The sequence below is a fragment of the Corvus cornix genome, chromosome Z (genome assembly GCF_000738735.6).
Source record: "Corvus cornix cornix isolate S_Up_H32 chromosome Z, ASM73873v5, whole genome shotgun sequence".
Lineage (NCBI taxonomy): Eukaryota > Metazoa > Chordata > Aves > Passeriformes > Corvidae > Corvus > Corvus cornix.
In genome coordinates this window covers 23,099,237-23,124,462 of record NC_046357.1, presented here as the reverse complement: position 1 = coordinate 23,124,462, position 25,226 = coordinate 23,099,237, and the positions used below count along the sequence as shown (strand labels likewise).

The window sequence follows — 25,226 nt, the reverse complement described above, 5'->3', positions numbered from 1 at the left end:
TAATTATAACTATAGTTGTGTCATTCATTTACTAAATCTATTTTGTTTTCCAGCTAATGGCATTTTTCATGTTCAAACACTTAAAGAATAAGCTTGGACATAATAGAGCATTTTGAAAATAATAAGACATACCTTGTTTAGCTTTACAAAATATTCCAGTCCAGCTTCCAAGGGATTAGTGTCACAGTTCATCTGTTAAAAGATACAAATTCACCATCCATACATGATGGACCATCATAGCTCTTGGCTTGGGGGGTTTATTTATTCATTTTATACATCCTTCTATTTACTCCGGTGTCAAAGTCTTCCACTATGCACAACTTCTGTCTGAATACCCTGCAAGCTTCCAATATGGGATTCAGTGTATCTACTATCACGCTCAATGTACCATATGGATGTGTAAACCAGTCATCTAAGTTTCCATATGGAAAGTAAACACATTTCAGTAAGAAATAGGATTTTTCATCAAAGCAGAATGGAACCTCAGAAGACTGAGTAACTGAGGTATGCACACCATTTACAATACAGCCGAGTGGCTTAGCTGGAGAGGGAAATAAAACACAAAGCAAATTTCATTCATCACCTTCCCATGAGGTGCAGGGAGAGTAATTTGTTAGGCAGCACTTGAAGAAAGAATGAAAATAATTAGCACATGGCAAACCAAAAGGACCCCTAAATTCCCACCATTTCAACCTCTTGAGTTCTTTCATTTCCAAAGGAAAAGTTTCATGTAAAATGAAATTATACTGATTTCCCCCAAAATTCTCTAGGCCCCCTGAGTAATTCTTCATTATGAGTGAGCAAATTCTGCAGGAACAAGGTAATGGGAAATGAAAAAGTTCCAAATACATTTTGAAGCAAAAAGAATTTGCCTCTCATGACATAGTTATTACAGAAATAAAACATTTTGAGAACCTGTCAGCCAAACCTTTGATTTTAAAACACTAGAGCTCAGCAAAACACTCATAATTTTGTTATACACAAGAGGGAAAACCATCCGTGAATCAAAATAAGTGTTTCTTTGCCAGCAATGCAATGGGCTACACCAGTTGTCTTTAGAAAATCACCAGTAAAAATTATAGCAGCTTTTCCTGCTTGAGGAAAATCTTCTTTTAATGCTAAACTGAGAAACTGGTACAAATAACAGCTATGCTAACTATGACTAAAAGCTGCATAGTCACAAGAAAATAAAAAAATTAAATAAACAACCCCACTAACACAACACTCGCCCCCTCCAAAAAACCCCAAACCTCCAGAAAGAATAATAAGGAAGTTCTATTTCCTGACCTCTGCTCCCCAGGCTCGGAAACCTTTTTCCAGCCTTAAAGCATTTAGAGCATATGTTCCAAAGTTATCAATTCCCTCTTTTTGGCCAGCTTCCATGATTGCACCGTAAAGAGGTACAGAATCTTCCTTTCTATGGTAGAGCTCCCAGCCCAATTCACCTGTTACACAAACAAGATTATTATTTTTATCAGCTCAGTTAAATGATCCTAATAAATACACTCCTTTCCTTGGTCAAAAGTGAGAGTCAATGCTCTCTTAATTCACACTGTAGAGTCAATTCTATCATATAGCAAATCTAATTCCCAGCAAGAACTACCAGAGGATTTGTTCCCTACATTTAAGCAGTGGTACTATTATTCAAATTTAAACTGTTAACTGAAAACTGTGGGTAAAAAAACCATCAAAATAACTGATAAGAAAAGGTCATGTAACAAAGTCACAATGATAAATTAAGGACATTATAAACAGATGATGACTTGGCAAGTGAACAGCAAATGTAACTGAATGTAAATAAGAATGAGTGTATTGTAACATATTTAGCACAACAGAAAGAGAATATGAATTACGAAGACTTCAGCTGCTTCAGAATGCTCTGAATTCAGTCTATTACACTCCAAATGGATGTAAAAAGAAATAAAAGTGAAAAGTAACTGGGAAAGCCAAACATTAAGCACTACAGCATTACATTTTCAAGGCACATTACAAACACTAATATACAGTAAACCAAAACCAATTCTTGACGCTGGTTTTGCAGCAAATACCGAAGAGGTTATCAGAACTGGCCTTTTGTTTTGCAAAATCAATATTTACACTATAGGCTATTTCTAGAGAAAAAGGTCTTGGGAAAACTCAGCACAGACCCTGACCATATCACATTTGAAAATCAATGTACTGTGATTCCACCCATACTTATATGTAAAGTGTAACAAACCTACTTCTTATGAATACATGATGAGACTTAGATTTCAACATAACTTTAGTGACACTTATTATTTTATTCATTGTCTCTTTTCTTAAGTGTATGTTTTTTCTATTGCTTACCTGTGTAAGATATCCTAATGGCAGTAACAGCAATATTGGAAAGTTTCAGATGTCTACACTGGAGAAACTTAAACGAAGTGTCACTGAGATCTTCATTTGTCAGTTTCTGGAGGACCTGTCGTGCATACGGACCTGCTACACTAAGTACTCCCATCTCATCTGTCATGTTTTCTATTTCAACTTTGTATCCATCTCTTGTTACTTTCTCTTCTATCCATCTGAACATAAAACACAACACCGATGTTACACTTCTTTTGAAAAAAATGAATTTAGTAAGATTTTACTAGGAGTTATTTATTGTTAGTGTTCATTTCCCCAGCAGCTCCCAGTCCCACACTCTCAAAACCAAAAAAACTATGTGCTACATTAGATAGACAAATCCAACTTTGATGTTAAAAAGAGTTTTCTGGTGAGACACTGATACAGGAACACAGGCATCTGAGATACAGCCAGGAAAGAACAGCATTTAAATGGGTAGAACAGTATTTTTAAGGTAAGAGAAATAAGTGATCTCCTACAATGATGACTGATTTGGTTTTGGATCCAGAATCTGTTAATAAAATGTCAAGATACAAAAAGAGTAAGGAATAAACACGATGAACACAGGAAGTCTCTAAATAAATTGCTGTGACAACAGAAATGTACAAGCAGGTTTGTTCCTTCCTGAATACAACATTTAAAGTATTGGCAGCAAGTTCAGTTTGGATTTAATCCAAAACAACAGCTGCAAATTATCTTTCAGGAAGCTCAGAAAATAAATAAAATGGGTATATTTAAAAATCTTACAGAGTACTACATTGTTAAGCAGTATTATAAGATCTCAGGCCTAGCGAGTACCAAACAGGACTGCCGAAAATCTGTAGAATTAAATACGTTAGATCTGGCTCTGCCATTTGTTTCCTGAATGTGGCGATGTTCCTACTGATTACTGTGAGGCTGCTATGAAACAGTACATTATTCTTTGCCAGTTAGGGCATTTCAGTCTTTAATGTGTTGATTCATTTTGATTAACTGATTTGCCAGCAGCCTCCAGTGAAGACGAGCACTAGAAATGTCAATTCCAATGCTCATCTATGAAAAGTTATTTTGTGAAGTCATCCTGCAACTGCTTCTACTTTTTTCTTTCTTTCTGTTGTTTCACTCTGTGACCCCAGAGCCCAAAGCAGAAGACAGTACCACAGTATCACAAAGACTGCACTGCCTGTCTGTATGGGCCAGGTCAGTGCCTCTGGGGTCATCCCTGTTAAGAGCCAATTTTCTTTTTTTTGCGTAAGAGAACACACTAGAAAGGAACAGCCGTGCTGTGTTACATCATACAATGCCAAAGACAAACAGGTTCAACAACAAAACAAGAACTACCTCCAACAAAGTATATTACATAACTGTTAGCAAGTTCTCCATCTTTTTACATCAGCGATAATCCAATATCCAAGTGCTTATACTTCGGAATTCAAGTCAACCAACTTTCTAAGAAACTAAAATCAATAAAGAAGTAGAATTCTCGTGAACTTTGTGAAAAAGTTGTTGAGTAATAATTGAGAATTTGGAACTCAGTAAAAATGTTTCTGTACTAATGTGACTGTACAGCACTATGTACTTACTGCATTAAAATACACTAACCTCAGATCATGGAGTTCTGACCCTGACCCAGTTACAAGCATGAATTCTTCAGGATACAGTTGAGACACGGTTAGCTCAGCATAAACTTTTCCTCTGGGTGTTAACATATGGCTTATATTTGTGGAACCCACCTACAGAGTAAAATTTGTGATTATTAAGAATGCAAAATAAAACCTTTGAATTCTTAAACGTCATTAAATACACGGTTATTTTTCTTTATTTGAAAAAACAATTTTTTAATGTTTGCTCTGCTATGCCAGAATAGGAGTGGAGAGATACACAGCTGGCCAATCTTAAGCTTTAGAGTAGAAACTTCACTTCTTCCTTTATAGAAAAAATGGAAATTTTAAAAATAAGATAAATCAAGACCTTTATAAATATTTCTTAATTATGCATTACACAAGGCAGTCTTAGGCTACATTTGTTTTCAGAATGCATTTTCAATTCAAATTCAATCAACTTTAGTTTGTTTCCTTCATCTAAATAAAAAATTCTCCATGTAATTGACATGAATATTCTTTTTCAATCCTGTCAATAAGGTTTTCAGGTCCCAAGAGAATAAAATACGCTTTTCCCCTTACTATAAAGGGAGAAATACTGAGCTGGCTTATGCTTTTGTGGCCCTGATTTATATATGCTTTTCTATTTTTTGTAGTTGCTGACTATGAATCTATATCTCTGCACATTTGAATCAGAGACAAAAGTCCCTAGAGACAAAATTTCAGGTAACAGTTACTTAGCAGTGACCATAAAACACACACATGTTCATACATATATCATCCATAGAAACAGAAATATGAATGTGCCATGGCTGTTGTGCTGGCCTGGTTTCAGATGCAGAATTTAGTCTCTTTTATTTCATTTTACTTTCACAGAACCTTGTCAATAACCCTGTCAGTGGCCAGATTCCATACAATGAACAGAGACCTGAAAAATATTTCTGATATTAAGATTATTTTTCAGGTCTTATTACATTAATTAATTATGCCATAGTTACTGGCATATTACAGGCATATAGTTGAATTTTCAGGACCTGATGCTGGTCACACTCAGTCCAGTTGCAATACAAGTATATCTCTGGTAACTCCACTGGATTATTTTATGATGGAGGCAAGCATGAATGGTACTAAAAATCAGGCAGCTTAAATAACAACTGTTACGAAGGCTGGATTTTTAAGTGGACTCATAAACTGCACCTTCTGCTTTGCCCCCTAACTTTCCCTTACCATAGCTGATTAAACTCCATAGAAAGCACTTGGCTGTTCTCATAATTTCCTATTTAATCTGGATTTCCCTGTACCACATAAATATATTCAGCAAGTGTTATCCATGTCCACTGATTACGCAGTTACTCTGCCTCTACCCCAAGCTAGACTGAAGACAAACTTTCAATTTATATTGTTATCACAAAATTAATACAGTAAAAAATGACTACATGGCAATTCAAGTTCTTCTTTCTCCTAGGATATCAATCTTGTGCCTTCCCATTCAGTTGACTTTAACCTTTCAGAAGAGCTTCTCTATCTTCAAAACTACAGTCTCAGTGTACTTGTTGTTTCCCTATGTTTTCTCTCTTTGGTGTCTGAAGCAACAAAAACCATCACCTACTGCAAGTACTTAGAGAAATTCTGTGCTGAAACGACCGACCCCAAGTCATCCTGGAACCACAGGGTCACTTCAGAAAGGAACAATCTACTTGCTGGAGGTGTATCTCTAAAGTTAGACACTACAGAAGAGTGGTTCACAAAGCAGGAAATAAAAAGAATTCATGGAGCCCTACCAAAACTTTAAGACCAAGAATGAGAAACCCGGGGTAGTTTGTCATGGTATGCCATTTTTGAGAACAGGATCATACTCTGAGGATCTAGGAACAGCCGTCTCGTGAAGAAACGATACATGTAAGGTGAAAGCAGAATCTCCTGAATATTTGCAACCCTGCCTGCACCAGGCAGCCAGCTGTAAAGCAGAGTCAATATGAGTGGAGGAAAACAATAGGTTGCATTTAAAAAAAGCCAACATAGCTGCTCCCTTGGGAATTCATTCAGCTATGGTCAGAGCCCCTTCCACTGTTCTGCTCTGCTGCTCGAGCTGCCACAATTTAGGCAGGCAGCTGCCAAGCTATTCTACTGTAAAAAAATTCCATGTAAGATTCACTTGCACTTTTTAGGAGAAGATTTGAAACACAGGAGGTCGTCTGAGCATAAGGAAACATTTTTTACTATAAAGTGGCTAAGCATAGGAACCAGTTGCCCAGTTAACTCAAAAGCCATCTGAACAAACTCCTAGCAACGAGCTCCATGTGATACTTGTCCAACAGCGGGTTGGACAAGATGATATCCAGAGGTCCCTTCGAACCTCATCCATTCTGATTCAATGATCTCTGCCAAAAGGTACTTCTGTGTATAAACTACTACTAGGTACTAGGTAGTACCCTAGTATAAACTCCACTTGTGTGGTCTTAACTGAGTGCAATACGTCTGACACAGAAACTTCTCCAAAGGATCTGTGTATTTGGTATCTGAGATATACGGGAATAGTATTATGCTTCATTTTCCATATCTGAAACAGATCTTGTCTAAGTTCTAGATTACAACAGTTACCACTGTCCCATTTACCTTTGGAACAACATTTGCAAATAGATGATCAAGTAGCTTAACAGAGTCTGTGCCTTTTACTTTAAACTTGCCAAATGGTGACAGGTCAATCACACCAACTTTTTCCATAACCTGTTTATATTCACGACCCACAGGGTCAAACCAATTTGTGCGCCGAAAACTGGGTCTGAAACAGAGCATTTAGACACATAAAACACAATTTAGAAATTTTGTGCTCTTTTCAGCAAAATGTAGTCTTCAGTTTTTTCAGTTTAATAATCATCCAAAAGAGATAGACTTTCTAATTGTAGGTACCTTACCCAATATTTTCCTTAGTTTAACACAGCTTAATAATTAAAATCCTTTAACAACACAGAAAGATATGGGTTGATATTATATCAGCCACTTCGTATAATAAACTGAACTGTTCAAGTGTTAGAATAAGTCTGTCATGAGTAAATTTAAGCATACTTTGTTGATTAATCATTTATATAAGTTTAAGGTCTCAAAGGCTTTATTTCTGAACAGAAAAATGTGTCTCTTTATTCCTTTATGAGCCTCATTTAGATTAGGCTCCAATATCCCCATAGAAAATATTTATTTGCTGGAAACTCCCAGATGCAGGCAGGGTGGGCAGACATAGAGAAGGGAAAAAAATACCAAAAGAAGATAGGGCTCCTCCTCACCAGACACTTACACAGAGAAGAATGAACTTTTTCAAGAAAATATTATACTGTGCTGCTGGTCAAATAGTAAGAGATGGAGAAAAACACACGTTTATAATGAACAAGTTGTTTTCCAAGCTCTTCCTTGAGCTAGGTTGCTTCCTGGTATCTCAAACCTAGAACAGTTACAAGATACCTTCATGTGTGTTTTGAAATGTCTGCATTATCAGAATAAAATGTATTCTAAACAATGGAAAAAGCAAGAATGGAACATCAATCTAATAGATACCTGTTCCTGAAATTAATGATAAATGCATGCTTCTCATTTAATTTAAATTGCCTGCCTGTTGCTATCATGCAAATTTTTCAGGGGAGAAAAAAAAGTAGTCTTTCATTTACTTGTATCCAGTCTCATCTCCAGGTTTGTAGAACCAATGAGGTTGCTCCCATCCTGCATGAAATCCCATTGAACATTTTGACTTTAGCAAATCGTACAGCCCACTGGTTCTCTCTGTTGGTCTCCCAGCAAATCTTTCTTCTTTAGGGTAACCAACTAGAGTGAGAAAAAAACAAAACAAAACAAAACAAAACAAAAATCACCAAAAGCTATAGCATACTAAGATCATCATCCAAGATAGAAAACACATCTATAAACAGAGAAATCTAGATAGAGGCTTTGCTGCAATTCATCTTCAGGACATAAATGTATTTAAAAATATATCTTCTTACCAATGTTATTAAAGCCATAAGATTCTCTTGCTTTGGCTGCTGTGTATACTGTAGTGGTCCACTTTCCATAGCGGTTTGGATCTACTTCTATCAGGTCAAATGGAGGTTCCCCCTCAAGGATCCAGTCACTGAGGTACTTTCCTATACCACCAGCATGTATAATGCCATACCTTAAAGACAGGAAAAAATCCTGCACTGACAAGTCTTTTCTGTTTTGCTTTTTAAAATCAGTACTAACATATACTACTAACATGGACCTCAAAGTATTTTAAATTTTAAAAGCTTTTTTAAAAATTTGCTCTGTTTTGTCTTATTTTCAAAGACTAAATACTGTATTAGTGGATATTTCTACATCTCCACTATCAGCAGCAGAATGTCATTGGTAATGTACAGCAGTCGCAGTTTAATGACAAATAATCATTACTACCAAATGATTTAAAACTTTTTTTGATACATCTATGATACCACCATGTCTTCAAAAAAAATTGCCAAAATATCTTTCCATCTAGGAGATGTGAAAATTAATTCTTAGTTGTTTGTGAAATGCTCCCATGAGCACAACAGAAAAATCCTTGAAGAAACAGTTGTTCCAAATCAAGTTTATATTAACATGCAGCAATTAAACCATACACACTCATGCAGAATAATGAAGCTAAAACCAACTTAAATTCCTGGTCACCAACTTTGCAATCTGAATTCTATTTCTTCAGTTAAAATAGGCAAGGACCTCACCAAGAAAAAAAAAAGAAGTAATCATTTAATTTTAAAGCATATGCATAAGAAGAATGAATCCGTAATGTCAATGATATTACTTTGACAGGGTATCTTATCCATTATTTAATTATTTATCTAAATAAAATAGAAACATAAAAAATTGAGTACATGAAATAATTCTGCCAACTACAGTCACTACAGTGCAGTTCAGCACAAATCTTCAGACTCAGCGCAAACTTCTGTCAGCGCAGTGGATGCAGGAAGGATGAGTGTTTGTAAACTGCCACTACAGAAGAGTTAGCTGTTGCTGGTGTTAATTCAATTAAGCAACTTTTAGTTATTCATGGGTATAAGTTTTGGTACCATGAAAGCTTATGATGCCTTCAAGTACAGCTCCAGAAGAAATCTTAGCCAGTTCAAGTCTGCCTGCGCCCTTCACTGCAGCCAAAAGCAAAGGAGAACAGCAAAGAGATCGCTGTGTGATTGTGAGTAGTGACAAACCAAACACAATGAGGACTTCTAGCTTCAGCTGAGGACTGCTGAGCTGATGACAGGGTAACCCCAGGAGCAAGAGAGTGCAGGGGAGGCTGCCCAGCTACTACAGGTACAGCCCTGCTACTGGACTGAGAGGTCTCTGCATTCTGCAGAGTTTTGCAGCACTGACTGAGCAACCCATTGATTTTGGTGCTCTTAGCTGGGCCTACATTATCAAAGATTTTACATTACACAGGGTGCCCAAATCCCTCTTTACCTCTGATAAGAGGGAGCTGATTGTGTAAATACAACCACTGCAATTCTGCTGCACAAGAATGAAATATGTTTTTCAGGGATAGGATATTACAAGTAGCTCTAAAGAGTGATACAGTGTAGGAATCTCAGCCTTTTTATGAAGTAGAGAAAATTTCCTTAATGAACATGTACTGTTTTTCTCCAGTTTTTCTTCTCTCCTTTCGATCCCTGACAGATTAACTTCCCATTGTCCCTGTCACATTCCTGCGTCTTACTTATGAGTCGTTGCTTCTTATCCACTTTCAAGTCATTCCATTCCTATTCCTTCTTACCCACTTTCAAGTCATTCCGTTCCTATTCCTAGGAAATCTGAGTTTCGGCACACTGTGGTCCCTTTTCTGGAGTCTTCGTCCCGGGTTATGGAATGGTTTCACTGCTTTGAATTAAAGTTTTCTGAATAAAATCCTAGACTACTCTTGTTAATATTTTCAAAGCTATAAGTAACTAAAAATGAGAAGCATTGAGCAACCTTAATAATAAATAGCACTACAAACTCTGCGAACTATACTTAACTTCTTTGCATGTTAAAATGCCTAGCAAGCTGCTAATTTTAGATAATAAAAATCCTCTAATCTAAAAGCACTAAGTCCTCTGTCACAATGTCCCTGCTAGCTGACTGTGAGATAAGGATTTGCTAATGCACACAAAAAATTACAACACTGGTAGAAACACTGCAGTGACCCAGAAGCATAGAACAGAGAGTCAAAAGTCCCTGAAAAGCAAAGTAATCCAATGACAGCCACATAATTGTGACCTGTGTCTAAACATTTTGAGATTAATCAAACTCCCAGAACAAGTTGTTTAAAGAAAATTAAACATGTAACACTAGTCTTCAGTTTTTTTATACATGGAATTTGATTCTGCTCCCACTGACACCAACAAAGAAAAACATGCTCCAAAGTCTAGCCACAGAGCAACGAACTTAAACAGTCTTTTTGGTGAACAAGGTCTAGGCAAACCGCTTTTGTAACTATAAGTTCTGCAAATGTTACTGAAAGATAACATTATTTTTTTTTAAATCCAAGCAGCAAAGGTGAATACCTTTCACAATGAATCATTGCAAAATTACCAAGCTTTTTTATTTTGAGGGCCTCAGAAAGCACGTTAGCGATACTGCCTTATCTTATGATCTGAGGGTTTGTTTGGTTTGGAATGAAAGAAAACTGGAAAGAGCTGAGCTGGATTTTGAACAGCAAATTAGGCAATTGGAAAAACAATGTACACAGAATGTGTTCAATAACGTGCTTGGAATTGTATTTGGTTCATTCTATCCATCCTGAATCAATGGTCAAACTAAGACAATTAAAGAGATGTGGGTGTTTCACCACTGACTCCAGTGTAGCCATAATAAATACGATGTAAATCACGTTCAAGAAAAACACCATACCAGGTGGGAGAACGACATCAGTAAACCAGTTATTTCTATTGTTGCACTGCCCTCTTTACTTGCTTTCCTCCGATACTCTGCAATGTAATTTTTCTGCTCTACTTTCAACAGTCAGATACACTGGATTTGTATCACTAGAGCAGTCAGTCACATGCTATGCTGGAATGTCTTCTATTTGATACACTTTCAAGTCTTCACACAAAACTCTATATTGCACATTCATTTTTGTCCCACTTCAGTGAAACCAGTTTTACATGCAACAAACAACTGTTAAATACAGTGTAATTCAAAGCAAGAAGTAAAATTAACTGGAAAGTATACTTTCAAACTCAGTACTTTTGTGACTTCAAGTTGCTGCACAGACAGTACAAAGTACTACGATTTCTTGTTGCTTCAAAAAATGTCACAGATATTGGCCTCCACATTAAAAGGAGGAAACAAAAAATTACTGAGACTAGTGAAGTAAGAGAGAAGGATGAGCTTACATGATACAGGTTGTGGTTATTAAGACTAGTTCCAATTACATTTAACAAAAAATATGTGCAAAACAACTCCCAAGCCCATAAAAATGCACAAAGCTTGAGCTGACTACCATTTTAACAATATGACAGACAAAAGTTGTTGCAAAGAACTTACTCACCCAAAACCAATAGCTACCCAGTAATTTCTGACACCCTGATGTGGTCCCACCATAGGAAGAATGTCTGGAGAATAGGTGATAGGACCTGCAATTGTGTTTATGATGTCCGCTTTTCTCAAAATGGGGACCATTTCCATAGCAGCCTCAATATGCTCCATTATTCTGTCTAAATCAGACTCAAAGAGTTCTTTTCCAAAACCTGCACAAATATTTGACTCTTATTATATATACTTACTTACACAGAGAACACATACATTTTCAATACAGTTATGGTATCTATATATACATAAAAGTTTTATGGGAATAATCAGTGCATATGTTCAGGCCTTTGCCATCCTACACAGGAAAAATGGTGTGCATTAAACCCTAGTTACCTGCAGGATCAAGTTTATTTGTCACTGCAATTATACTATCCTTTATACATATTTGTTTAACCCTAAGGTCATGACAATTCAACAATGAAGTAGAAAGGAAGTGAAGACACATAGAAGCTTTCTTCTACATTAATAAGGCCCACGTATTTTTCTCAATATGCCAATAATTTGACGAGGGGAAAAAAGATAACTTCCTGTATCTGCTTATGATTTCCATGAAACCATATGAATTTCTGGGTATATTTCACCCCTCAGTCTGGGCTCTAAGCATGGTTGACCATTCTGATTATTCTGTAGAGGCACTTGATGCTACTGGAGACAGTAAGTTCAGGAAGCTGTGAGAGGGCTATCCAAAACTGAACCACGTTAACTGCCCTACCTTAGGAAATGTTGTGTTTTTTAATAACAGCAACAATAATGACTTAGTATAACTTTCTGTCTGGAAGTGAATGGAAAGCTGGAGCCTGGATATAACACAACAATTTCTAACGTTTTTGCGCAAGAAGCTGTATGACATAGGGTATTTTTGTCTTCTAGACATACCTACAGCTCTGTTGCACTTATATCCAAGCACAGCATTTTGTCTAAGAATATTCCTTTGCTGTTCCTATTTGACAACCACATTATCTCTGGGGTAACAATAAAGAGCCCCTGTCAGCATGCTGGAGAGAATTGTAACTTAGAAAAATCTCTGTTCAGGCAAAAAGGGCTATATATCACAGATTTGGTGACTGCCTCTAATCACAACACACAACATCACTTCAGGAAGTAGGCTAAAACTACATTGTAGTAGGCTTTTCTTCTGTTACATTTGTATTTTTATTATCTTTTATTATTAGAGTTACAACTGTCCTTGGAAAAAGTTTTTGCACTACAATTATGCACTGCAAATATTTTGTATTTTCCATCACATAAGGCAGCATGACAGCCTGGGATTTCTGCACATTTTAATGTGTGCTAGTGCTTGTTATGTTTAAAGATGTAATGTTCTTAATCACCTGGTGGGACTCCATTTGTTACCCATGACTCCTGCAGTTTCATCTTCTCCTCACTTTCATATGGACCAAATAAAAGACCATCCCTTTCTTGCCTTAGATAATATGACCCTTCTAAGTCACGAATCACGGGCAATTCTGTTTTTAGGGCTTTCACTTCAGAGATGGTTGATGTCACAACATACTGATGATGAACAGGTATGAGAGGGTGCTGCAGGCCAATCATCTTGCCTATGTCACGGGCCCAGAAGCCTAGAGAAGAAGAAAACAAAACCAAAATAAAAATATTCAAGCTCTAATTTCAGTGAATGGAAAATGTCAGTAAAGTATTTCCAGTAAACATTGTGCTTTTATGTATGACAAGTTTTTTCCCCATACTTGTAATTTTCACTTTACTTTTCATATTATCTAGTATATTTTTCCCTCCATAATTCCATGGCCTTTTTCCCTAATTATACTACTATATATTATTATAGTATACACATATTAAAAAATATGATTGGTAAATTATAAATTAGGCTTCTAAAAGTTCAGAGGATAATTTAATTAACAGTTCCACAAACCCCATGGCTTATTTCAGCAAAGTAGGTCTGCAAGGTACTCCTAGCAAAGTTAGAGACACTTAAAAACCAGAATAAATTAATTCACATCATAAGTGTTAACCAAGCCTCTTACTATCAACCAAATGAACTAGTATGCTTTACCAAGACAGTAGTCAAGTCCTAACACCCCAACAGACTAAGGCAGTACTTTTCAGGCAGCTGACCTCAAGAATTGGAGTTTCTCTCCTCTTTCACATGCATCATGTGACTTGCATTAATTATGTCACTCACACAGCAATCAATTCATTATTATGTTTGTATTGGTGAATAGTCAAGTGTACTCTCCCACAGCTATCCAATTAGAAGTTCTGATACAGAGTGTGACCAGAAAATGCAAGCAACAATTTCCCTGCCTCCGAAACTGGCTCAAGATCCTTCATGCCTACCATGAGACAGAAGTTAGGGAAGACCTAATTCTCCTCTATTAAGGTTAAGCTGGTGAGGCACATTCACTTAGTGAGGCACCTGTGTCAGAAAGAAGAGAGTGGAAGCCACTTAACTGCCAAGCACTGGTTTGGGCTCTGCATCATGGCTTACATCTGCTGTGAGGCTGGAACATAACAGACTTGGGAATCAGACAGGTACAACTGGCTGGAATGGCAGCTGCTCTAAGATGCTTTGAATATCCCTCAGGCCCACTCTCCGGACTTTTAGATCAAGAATCAGATGTCTCAAGTGTGGGAGTGAAAGGGGAAAATCCAATGAAATAAGATTTTCAGGGGAGTCTGGTAGTGAGGGTTGGAGGAAGACAAAATGAAAGACAAAGAAGAGGTAGCAGGGCTTTCCAAGTAAAAGGCTATGTGCCATACAACACCAAGCAAAAGAAGGCAGGTCAGCCTGGTTCCTGTGTAACCAGCTGACTACAAACTGCTTAAAACAAAATATCTCCAGCAAGATTTTCTACCTAACACAGCTGTCCCTTCTCCTGGGACATACACTTCATGCTGCCCAGCTTAATGTGCAACTTTTCTTTCTTTTTGCTGCTTACTTGTCTTAACCAAATTCTCCTACCTCTCTCTTCAATTACATACTCACCAAGACCTGGTCAAAGTTTCTCAGTGCCCTGGGGGCACCAAAAGGTATAAATGATCCTGAATAGCTTCAGCTGGGACTTCCACCCATACCCATGGGCACAGGAGTCCCATTCCAGGTCAGCTCAGGTCCTTCAGAACCTGTCTGAGCTGGTTTGATCGTGTGCCTGTTTACAGCTCTGTCACAACCATGCCTGTGCCTGGCCATGGAATACATTGATCCAGACCTTGATTCATGGACTACTTCTCAGCTTGACCTCAGCTCAGTCTCAACTCTACAGTCTGCCTGTTGATTACTGGTCACCATTTGACCTCGATTAGCGTCACCAGGCCTGTTTCTGACTGTGGCCTCAGCTGGGCTTCATCACTACAGATCTGGCTGTGCCTCATCTCCGCAAGTCCATCTGGAGGCCTGGACTGCAGGCTGACCCCAGCTGCAGTTACCCTGCTTGGCTCCCTGTCCTATGGGGAGCAGCCGGCTGGGGAATACATTCTCTCACCTCTGGCATGGCGTAAAGCCAGGACAATTAGGAAAGTTGAATTGGGCTGCGCTGGCCTTGTGCCATTCCCCCATGCCAGGATGGCTGTCAGTCTCTTATATTACAAACCAGCCTCAGGGTCTAACATCCACAGTTTTTCCAAGGAAAATGTTTTCTGTGGTGGCTCATTTAACAATTACTGACAGCCAGCCAAGGCAAAGCAGCAGAGGAAATCCAGCATCACTTTCAAGAGATCTGTTCGGCTAAAAGCCCCTGTCCTGTCAATGCTAGAAACCAGCACCTGTTGCAGTTATCATTTTGCTTCTTTACGGCACCTCACCATTTGGACAAGACTAATTGCCAGAACACTTGTTATGCCAGTTAAATTGGTAGAGGGATGATCATGCCATAATCATATAGATTGAGTGATCAAAAACATCCTTTAAGGCTGCTGAAACATGACTTATATTCTCCTATACAGAAGACAATGAAAACAATTGAATGAATCAGCATTTCTAGCACTTATGCAAGGGTTTCCTTCATTACACACAACACACGTGGCTAAAAGTCTTTAGAGAACTTCTTTTGATTTAGGCATTTCCATGTCGCCTATGAATAAAACTATTTTAAGGTAAGGTCAGCTAATGATCCACAGAGGAGAGGAAAAGGTGAAGTAGCAGAAAATTAGGTCTTTGAAACTTAGCTTTGTTTCTTTCTTAATAAGAAGAAATTTCTTAGCAATTAGATTTGCAGAATAACATTACAAACACAGCTAATTTTAAAATGTTTTTAAGTAAGAGACGAATAGTTTAAGTTTGTTTAAAATAAAATCTCCAGTACTGTACTTCTAAAAAAAGTCACAGTTAGAGTAATTGCTTTTTTAATTGCTTAAAATATCAAAAGGTGACATATACTAAAAGAAAAATATTACAGTTTCTTTGTTTAAGGTTTTTGAACAAAAATATGGCAAAAGGAAGAATACATTTTCTGAAACAAAATTCTAATTGGAAGCAGATGTCAAGTCCTATCAGACATAGTAGAGATAAATGAAGGCATACATTATATCTCTAGGATATTTGAGAAGATTAAATTGTAGACACTGCAAACATCTGATGCTGAACTATTTCGTGTTAGTATTACTTAGCATATCTGCTGAAGTATGTAATCTGACTATTTCTTAGTTTTGAAAAAGACAATCTTCTACCACTACTTACATATAAATGGTTGTATATACAGCTCGTACATGTCTGAAAATACATGCTTATATACACCCATCCACTCTGTATATATAAATCAAATTCACTATTTTTGCAGGCTTTAATCAAACATTCCATTTTAAATAGGCTGCAAATAATTTCAGCAGGTTCAGCATAGTTACTTCATGACAGGGATTATTTATTAGGCATCTGCTTTCTTCTAAAACGGAAATCTCACATAAGCAACAGCTAAAGATTGGTTGAAACTAGTTTGTTCCAGTTCTGCAGCAGATGTCAGTTGCAGGGTGAGGCAGGGAGCGGGAGAGGGAATGTAAAGAACCTTCTGATGTATTTTTCTCTGCAACATGAGCCTAAAATTATACAAGTCATGATCATAGTGGAATGAGGCAAGGCTGAGAAAAAGAATGAATGTTATCTGAGAAAACATTTATAAGAGATGTGTTATACAGTATTGATTTTACATCATTAGCTAGAATGTTAAGCAGTATGTGCTTCAAATATTCATTTTGCTGAACAGTTAACTACACAGGAGAATTATGTAAATATATTGTTGATTTAATAACTTATTAAATAATAAAAAAAAATTATGAGAAGTTCACAAGGGTGCATTCTAGTATTTACAAATAAGTTCTGAAAAGCATTTACCAGAACGCCCTGCCTAATATCAACTTGATATATTAGCTAAAGAAAGATAACTACACCACAAAAATGTAAGAAAATTACTATGTCTGTGATACTTCATCAATATGATGCAGAGCCAGTAGTTAGGAATAATGAGTGTGTAGAAGTTTGTGGCCTAAATAAGTCTGATTGCCAAGAGAGCTGCCTTTCCATTTCATAATCTTGGATCACTTCCAGACCAATATATCCACACTGTGTAACAAATGACATAAGGATCATATTTGTAAGAGAGCTTGTGATTTTGTAATTGAATGCTGTTCCATAATTCATGCCTGAAAGCTATTAACTGGCAGTCCAAAGGCAATCAAATATTGACACCTCTCATTTTCCAAGTGCCTGATTTTGTGATCTATATAAATTTTTAAAATTTGGTTTCCCTATTTATGTGGTGGATTGCCGTCTAAAAAGCATACTAAACTCCTCTTTCTCTCCAAAATTCATTATGTGGGACTCATGAGCCAGCTTAGAGCCTCAGATCCTTGTTATTTTAGTGAGGCATATAGCAATAGCAGGTGATCACCTATGTATGGAAGGCATAAAATAAGAAAGTGCACTTTTCAATGGGTTTTCCAGTAGGTCTCTACTGAAAGCCTGGAATGATTTAACACAGGGCTGTCTATATCCAGACTCTGAAAGAAAGACCTGTAAAGCACATCCCCGGACAGTCCAGCCATTTTATCCCACTCTCTCTTAATTTCTCTCTTTTTTTCTGCTATCTCGAACACTACTCTTATTCCAGTCCTTACATCCTTCTTTAGCTATTTTGTCACCATGTGGCTACTCAGTCTCCCTCATTTGTCAAGTTCTGCCCCAGCAGCCTTCTCTTCCTTCAGATCCACTCCCATCTACCCCTCCCTTGCTATTACATATTACACCAGTCTTTCATGCTTAAACAGCTCCATTTTCCACTCAGTTTCACATACATGAGTATGTGAGAATGGTTATTCCTTGAGTATCCTTACTAATCATTTTGTCTGAAAAGCTCCTAGCTCCAGTTTCCTTAATGAAACATATCAGATACCTTCCCACTATGTCCCTGGTGTTATCCCCACTGCTGCCGTTGCCTTCCGGTTTGAGCTTCCTCATTCAGCCAGCCCTGCAGCATGTAACTATTCCACTTGCTGCCAGGGCTCCTAAACACCTCCAGAAATCTTTCCAAGGCATTTTGCTCTCCCAACCTACTCCCCTTCCAGTCCAATTCCCTCATAATTCCAATTGTCAATCACGGTATTCTTCCCACCAACAAGAAGAATCCCTGTCTCGCTTAACTTCTTCATTTTATCTGCCTTGCACTAGAAATAGGTGCTTTTATTTTCTTTTCGTGTTCCACCACAAATATGCAGAAAAGAATTATAAAGACATATTCTTGCTCTCAGTTCACTTGTCCCATCTGAGGGAGAAAGTCAACTTGAGACATCACAGCCTGCAACTGAAGCCTGATTATTCACTGCGATGGGAGGTATGCAGGACTAATGCCCTAAAAATGCAGATACGATCCATTTTGAGGCAGAGTCAGCAAAACTTTAATCTATATGGTAAATATTCAACATGTTTTCAAGTAATTGAAAACAGAAAATCTTCTACTAGGAAGCAGTAAGCATGCTTCATAGAAGACCTGCCAATCATTTCACCACTAACATATTTTTCTATGCTTGTACAAAGCAGCATAAAAATAAGTGAATAAGTTCAGATTGAATACAGGTTTTTAGACCTAGTAAGTTGCTTAGGAAAATAAACACAGATCCAAAGGACACTTGACCAAAAGCTCTTTGAAGCAGAAACATCTGTTTGGTTTCTTTAACATGAAGAATAACATTCGCATATGTAAATACAAGCTCCTTTGAGTTAGGCAATTCTTATTACATGCAAAAAATGTTAAGCCAAGCACGTGTTTAAAATATGACTCAAAGGACAACAAAAAATCTTCAGTTTCAAGGATATGTGGATAGAGCTAAATCTTAGACAAAGATAACAGTATGATAGGCAAGGTCAAATCCTCAGTTTCTTCGAAGAAACAATGAAGATATTTCTACTTCATTCGTACATTCCATCTCCCTTCCTAGGTATGTTTCATTACATTTTAGAGGACTGCATGGACTGTTCACATATTGCACACTGGAACAGGCTCCCCAGGGAAGTGGTCACAGCACCAAGCCTGCCACAGTTCAAAAAGCATTTGAACAACACTCTCAAGCACATAGTGTGACTCTTGGGGATATCCTGTTGGACTCAATGATCCTTGTGGGTCTTTTACAACTCAGGATATTCTACGATTCTGTGACTCTAGACAGTAGATTCTCTTCTACACAACTTACTGTAGACCAGTCAAGGTCTCTTACTACTAAAATCTAACAAGGCAGTCTGATTACTATCTGCTGGAGACAAATCATAGTAAATATTTTTAAAGCCCATTCAAGGGCAATTAATATAAGAGCTATATTTTCACCATACTGTGAAGAAATATGTGCAAATCACAAACCAAGTGAATGTTCAAAAACATATATATTCCTTATACACGTAGGCCACACAATTCAGTACAGGTTCTTTGTGTCAGCTAGTTCGTAAATCTGAAAAGCACTCAAATGCTTATATTAAATCCTACCTGCAGTATTCACAATTCTCTTTGCTTGAATTATTCCAAGTGGAGTTTCAACTTCCCATGTCCCATCTGATCGGGAGTTCAGATTAGTTACTTGGACAGGATAATTTAATTGAGCACCGTATTTTCTGGCTCCTGCAGCCAAGGCCATAGTTAGAGAATATGGATCAATGTGACCATCTCCAGGGTTATACAGGCCAGCTAACACCTAAGTGGAGGTAAAATACCCCAAATGAAAGAAAGTAAAATTTACCAAAATTAGATTGATTTTTAAAAAACACTTTCTTTCTTTCTTCCTTGAATACAATAAACTTTAAGAAGTCAAAACAAATTTTCAAAATATATGATAATATCAGCCTCTACACAACTTAACAATGGCCTATGCAAGTAAAATTGCTCAGATCTCCCATGCAAAGGTTGCAATGCTTTAATATTATAGTATTATAGACATAGTAAATAATAGTATGTACTCTAACGTACAGTATGCACTAAAAATTCACAAGATTCTGTCTTTAGGCTATGATACATCTATTTTTCATTGAAAAACAAGAATCTGTTGTACAATTTGTATAAAGAAAGGAGATCATCCATGTATATATCTGATAGACTAATATTTAATTGCATTGGAAGTTACATTTCATAAAACTGGATTCTTTACCTTATCCATGTTCAATAAGGGAAATAGCTCTTGCACTTTCTCAGGCGTGATTAGATATTGCTCTGTTGGGTGCCAACCAGCACGAGTCATTTGGTATTTGAATTCATCCACCCTAGTAGGGGTTGAAGCAATTCTGATACTGCCAGGCTGATGAAACCCCACAGGCTAAATTGAAGAGAAACAGCAAATTACTGAAAGAACCTTTACTGATTGCCATATATGTATTTTCCTGTGCTAAGGGAACTCTACAGGAATTTTTCCACTAACATCACTGAAAAAAATGCAAGTAAGCTAGGGGTCCTTGAAGAAACAGGCCTTAGATATAGACTCCTAGAGAAAACAAATTTTCAAGAAGTTACCGAATTAACTTCCTAAGTTAATGCAGACTATCTTCAAAACAGTTGCAAGAAGCATCTATTGAATGCCACGAGACATTCATTTTTACTAACAACTAATTAATATTTGATACATGCACTCACACACTTTCAAAACCAGAATCAGACACATCTCAAAAATAAGTATGTATAATATACTTCATTTTAAAGTCTATCATCTGCATAATTTCCTATTGACATGTTGCAGAATATATTTAACTAAGTGCCTTTATAAACACAATGAAATACCACTCGCCTTTTTTGTCTTTTTAATAAATTAAACATCCTTGCAGAGCTGGACACTGAATGCTTACTTTTCTTCACCTTTCTATGTTACCTCACAGGACAATAATAGGGCTGAATAAGTCTTTTACTGGAACTCACAATGATAATCTGATGTGGCACCTTATCTAGCTGAGTAGCAGAAAGAAGAAAAAAGCATTTTATGACAAATACAAAAAATATCTGTCATACATATATGTGACAAATATTAAAAAGAATATAAAATTCGTAGACTAGTACAGTGAGGTTAATTCAATTTCTGCTGCCATCCAAAGCAAGCACAAGTTTAGTAAATTAAATCTACATGGCTGCAAGATGCCAGATGAAAAAGATGACCCCTGTGTTTCTCTGCATATCCGTTCCTTAAGTCACTAAATAAAAATACATCTCTGAAAGGGACTGGAAGAATTGCAGCAATCTTCTCAAGTACAGACAGCATCATACCACATGAATTTTTAAGCGGACATATTTAAGGCAGGAATGTATCATAATCAATCCATTCATTCCAGGTTTCTGATGCTATTTTAGCTCCTTTATCAAGTTAAAGTTGCAGACCCTCTGCTGTGTCTTGAGATGTTTTATGAGCACCATTTTCCTAAATTGTAGAGGGATCTGGGAAACTATCTACAAAATGTAGTGACTAGGCATGCAGAAGAATGTATTTCAATAAAAAGGGACATACTCCTACTTCACACCCTCATCAACTACACTTTTTTGTAAGACTATTACTGCAGTTGGTATTGCTCTGAATTAACACTTCAAAGGTTAAGGGGATTACCTGTCCAGTCTCTTCTTCCAGCTTCTCATAGAGTTTGATGCTGTAAGCGTGGATTTTCTTCAGGTTTATTCCAGGATGAAAATAAGTAGTTAAACCAGCCTCAGATAAGAAATAGGAACAACATAGATTAGAAATGCAGTGTTCTTTCCTGCCTTCCAAGAGTCATTTAAAAAGGAACTGCCAAGATACCATAAAGAAAAACAACACGTGGATAGAGCCAACTGCTACAAAAATAAAAATAAAGTCCTTTCCCTACTTATGCCATTTTTGGTTTTTGCACAGGTGTTTTTCCATCTGTCTTTTCTCATCAAATTTGCCCACCCATGATACTGTTGCAGTTGTTCTCTCCTATAATTCCCTTTCTTCCTTGAATTATACAGTTGACAGCTTCAAATGTTTTGAAAGACATGCAAACTTCATTTCTGATCAACTAAATCAAATTACTAACTCTAAATGTCCTGTAGTATGGTCTTTTCCTTCTTACAAATGGAGATGGGAAAGAAACCAAATCTTCAGAAAGACCAGATCTTCACAAGAGTTATTGCATTCCTGGGGTGTATGCAGCAGGGGGCAGAGGAAGATGATATTCTTCTATTCTCAACAGTTGTCTCATGTGTCAGTTAAAGAGCAATTGTTGCATTTTAGAAGTAGTGTAAGAAACTATTGTATATATTTTGTGCATCACTTTACTAGGTTTGACTTCAGAAATCTGTCAAGTTCTTTCAGATTCATGCAAAGGTAAAATCAAGAAGTTATTACAGCCTCTCCAATATTTAAGGAAACTATTCACCTGCCTACAACAGAGATGGCTGCACCAACCTAATGACATTCATAATTGTAGACATTTAGCCCTTAAAAAAACAGAATTAAAGTGCGTTACTGAAGTTAAGCATAAGCCTTTGTATGTCCTGAACTTGTCAATTCACTAATACCCTTCTTCAAGTGAGACAGCAGAAATGTAAAATTACCCTAGGTGTTCAAGATAACTGCACGGATTTAAATATTTTATACACATAGTGCATTTTGTACTAACTAAAATAGATCTTATTCATAGATTAAGGCTGCTTCCATTATGGGAGCTGGACACTGGAGTCCACCTTTTGAGTTCACTGCCATTCTGAAAAAAAATACATCAGGAAATTCATAGGTAAAAAGTGACACACATTGCAAAGTTTTGGTTGTTTCCTTCTAAGTCGCCCAGTATGTATAAACATTAATTACCCTTAATTTTAATGCATCAGCTCTGTTCTGTGTTACATGTTTTGAGAATTTAACTTTTAAAGCTAGTGGAATACCTGCAAACATATGAATAACAAAAGCAAGATTTAGTGGTCTTTAAAGATATATTTTAATTCCAACTAATTTGACTGTGCTAGAAAGCTATTAAATGTTACAATTCTCTATAATTATATTAATATATATGGTATTAATTAGGTCACACATCCTCATTCTTTCAAAACATGACCTCTTCTGTCCCATCTTTCTTTGTGCAGATTCACATCTAAGACACTATCTTTTTCTTCAGAAAGTTAGCTTCAAATTGTCCTCAGCAAATAGCTTACACTAAAATACTATTTCAATCAAAAAACATAGATCATATTCACTGACATGACAGGTACTCAGTATCTTCGTAGCAAAAGGGTCATTACTGTCTGGCATTACTGATTGTTTGTCTTGATGCTAGACATGGTGTTGAAAGCTGTTCCTACCTTTGTTCTTACGAATTTTATCTTTCTGATACCTCAATTTATCTACAACATCATAGTGCACTAGATTATTGAAATGCCCAGATAATCCAATGGAAAAGAGTGTTAAATTAATCATTTGTCAGTATCGTATTTTCCAGTTTTATCTATATTCTATTCACAAATTTGACTCTAAGTATGTTTGGCAATGTTCATTACCTCAACAGTCTTATTTTAAGAAGTGATCACACAAACCTGTAGGAGGGAGATTCATACATAGTAAGGGCCCCATCAAGCACAAAGCAGGCATGTTGTTTTCAGGAAGTCCCTGGGCTAAATTAATAGTCTGGAAAAAATATTCCTTGTTCTTTTCTTATTATCATATGGGATCATTAGCATCATACAGGACACAGCTGAAGATCAGATATTTGACTAAATGTGATTTTTATCTCATTTGATATGTGTGCCTTCACATTGTGAATACATTTATTTTACTTACCTTAGACTAAACCCCAGGGCTGTTTCACTGAAGAATTTTTAGCTAAAACTTGTTTGTTTCTCAAAAAATACATTCTAAGGGACTGTTTTCAGTCTGTACAGAATGAAGAAATAAATAAGCCTTGAAATATCTAAATTTCTTTAGCCATGTACAATGCCTAAGAGTAATTAATTTACTTCTACCTGCAAACCTTGCTACCTCATATTGCTTTTACTGTATTCTTTTATTTATGCAATGTAAACATTTTCTGGCCTTCTGTTATTCTTCTAAATGTAGTAATGTATCTTCCAGATGTAAGGAAATTCCATTTTAGTGGTCACTATTAATGTAGTCATTTTGAACTAAATGAGCCACAAATCACTTGCAATTTAGCTACAAGCCCATATATATTCAAGAGTATTTAATTGCAGGAATTAATAAATACTTCAATCTCTTACACTTTTAAGTGAAGAAAAGAATTTTAAAAGCATTTGATGCCTTTTGGGTTGAGCTAACAAATGTTTCTGATTTCAAGAGTGCAGCTGGGAGACAACTATAACCTGATTTCACGATATAAAAATTAAAATAATAAAATAATTATAATTATAATGAAACAAAAAGATTGGATGGGTCCTCAGGAGATCTCTCTTAAATTTCATATTCAAAGCAGGGGCAGCTACAAGATCAGACCACATTGCTCAAGATTTTTTCCAGCCTGGCCTCTGAGAGTCTTCTAAGACAGAGGCTGCTCTACTTTCCTAGCTAAGTATGGAACTTTGCATTTGGCCTTGTTAAATTCCATAAAACTGTCCTTTCATCCTTTCAGCCTGCCTAGATCCCTCAGCATGGCTGCCCTGCCCTTGAGTGCATTGACTACTCCTGTCAGTTTGGTGTAAACTTTAAACTTGGATGAGCATGTACTTCATCACCTACTCCAAATTACTGATAAAGATGGGTCCCAGGACAGATTCCTGTAACACTCCACTTATTTCCAGGCTTTGCTTAGAGTATAACCCATTCATCAGCACCCTCTAAGCCCAGCCATGCAAAAAGTCTTTTAACTTTCTAGTTGTCCAGCCATACAGACCATAACATCTTCAGGTAAGTACATGGATACTATAGGAGAGGGTGTCTAAAGTCTTGCTGAAATCTGTAAGTGATATCCACTGATCTCCCTTTGTCTAAGAATTCAATGATTTTATAACAGACAGCAATCAGATTCGATCTGACGTGATTTATTCTTGGCAAATTTATCTTGTTCCAAATTACATTTTTTCTCCTTTTTGGACCTGGGACTCATTCCATGATTTTCTGAAGAACTGAGCCATGGGTAGCTGGCCTTTAGCTCCTCCATTCAGTCCTTTGGCTTTTTAGAGTCATACATACGCCCTTCTCAAAATCTTTGGCACCTCCACCAATTTCAACAGTCTTTCAAATGTGATACATCTGCAGCCTTGCAATGAATCAGCAGTATTATTGGATGCAGCCTGTCTGGTCCAATGTACGAGCATGTGCCAAATAACTCCA

The 25,226-nt window shown here is 36.8% G+C and overlaps 1 protein-coding gene across 1 annotated transcript in view; it reads right to left on the bottom strand.

Moving 5' to 3' along the window:
- The window catches only part of DMGDH (dimethylglycine dehydrogenase), a 40,903-nt gene that overhangs the window by 10,813 nt on the left and 4,864 nt on the right, over nt 1-25,226 (bottom strand). The window contains exons 3-14 of the mRNA XM_039567103.1: nt 21,537-21,635; nt 20,103-20,267; nt 19,448-19,652; nt 12,839-13,087; nt 11,467-11,665; nt 7,937-8,106; nt 7,607-7,760; nt 6,564-6,729; nt 3,949-4,079; nt 2,329-2,546; nt 1,288-1,445; nt 133-192 (exon numbers count right to left, since the gene is read on the bottom strand). Coding sequence (XP_039423037.1) covers nt 133-192; nt 1,288-1,445; nt 2,329-2,546; nt 3,949-4,079; nt 6,564-6,729; nt 7,607-7,760; nt 7,937-8,106; nt 11,467-11,665; nt 12,839-13,087; nt 19,448-19,652; nt 20,103-20,267; nt 21,537-21,635 — 1,974 coding nt within the window. The remainder of the gene's footprint in view (nt 1-132; nt 193-1,287; nt 1,446-2,328; nt 2,547-3,948; nt 4,080-6,563; nt 6,730-7,606; nt 7,761-7,936; nt 8,107-11,466; nt 11,666-12,838; nt 13,088-19,447; nt 19,653-20,102; nt 20,268-21,536; nt 21,636-25,226) is intronic.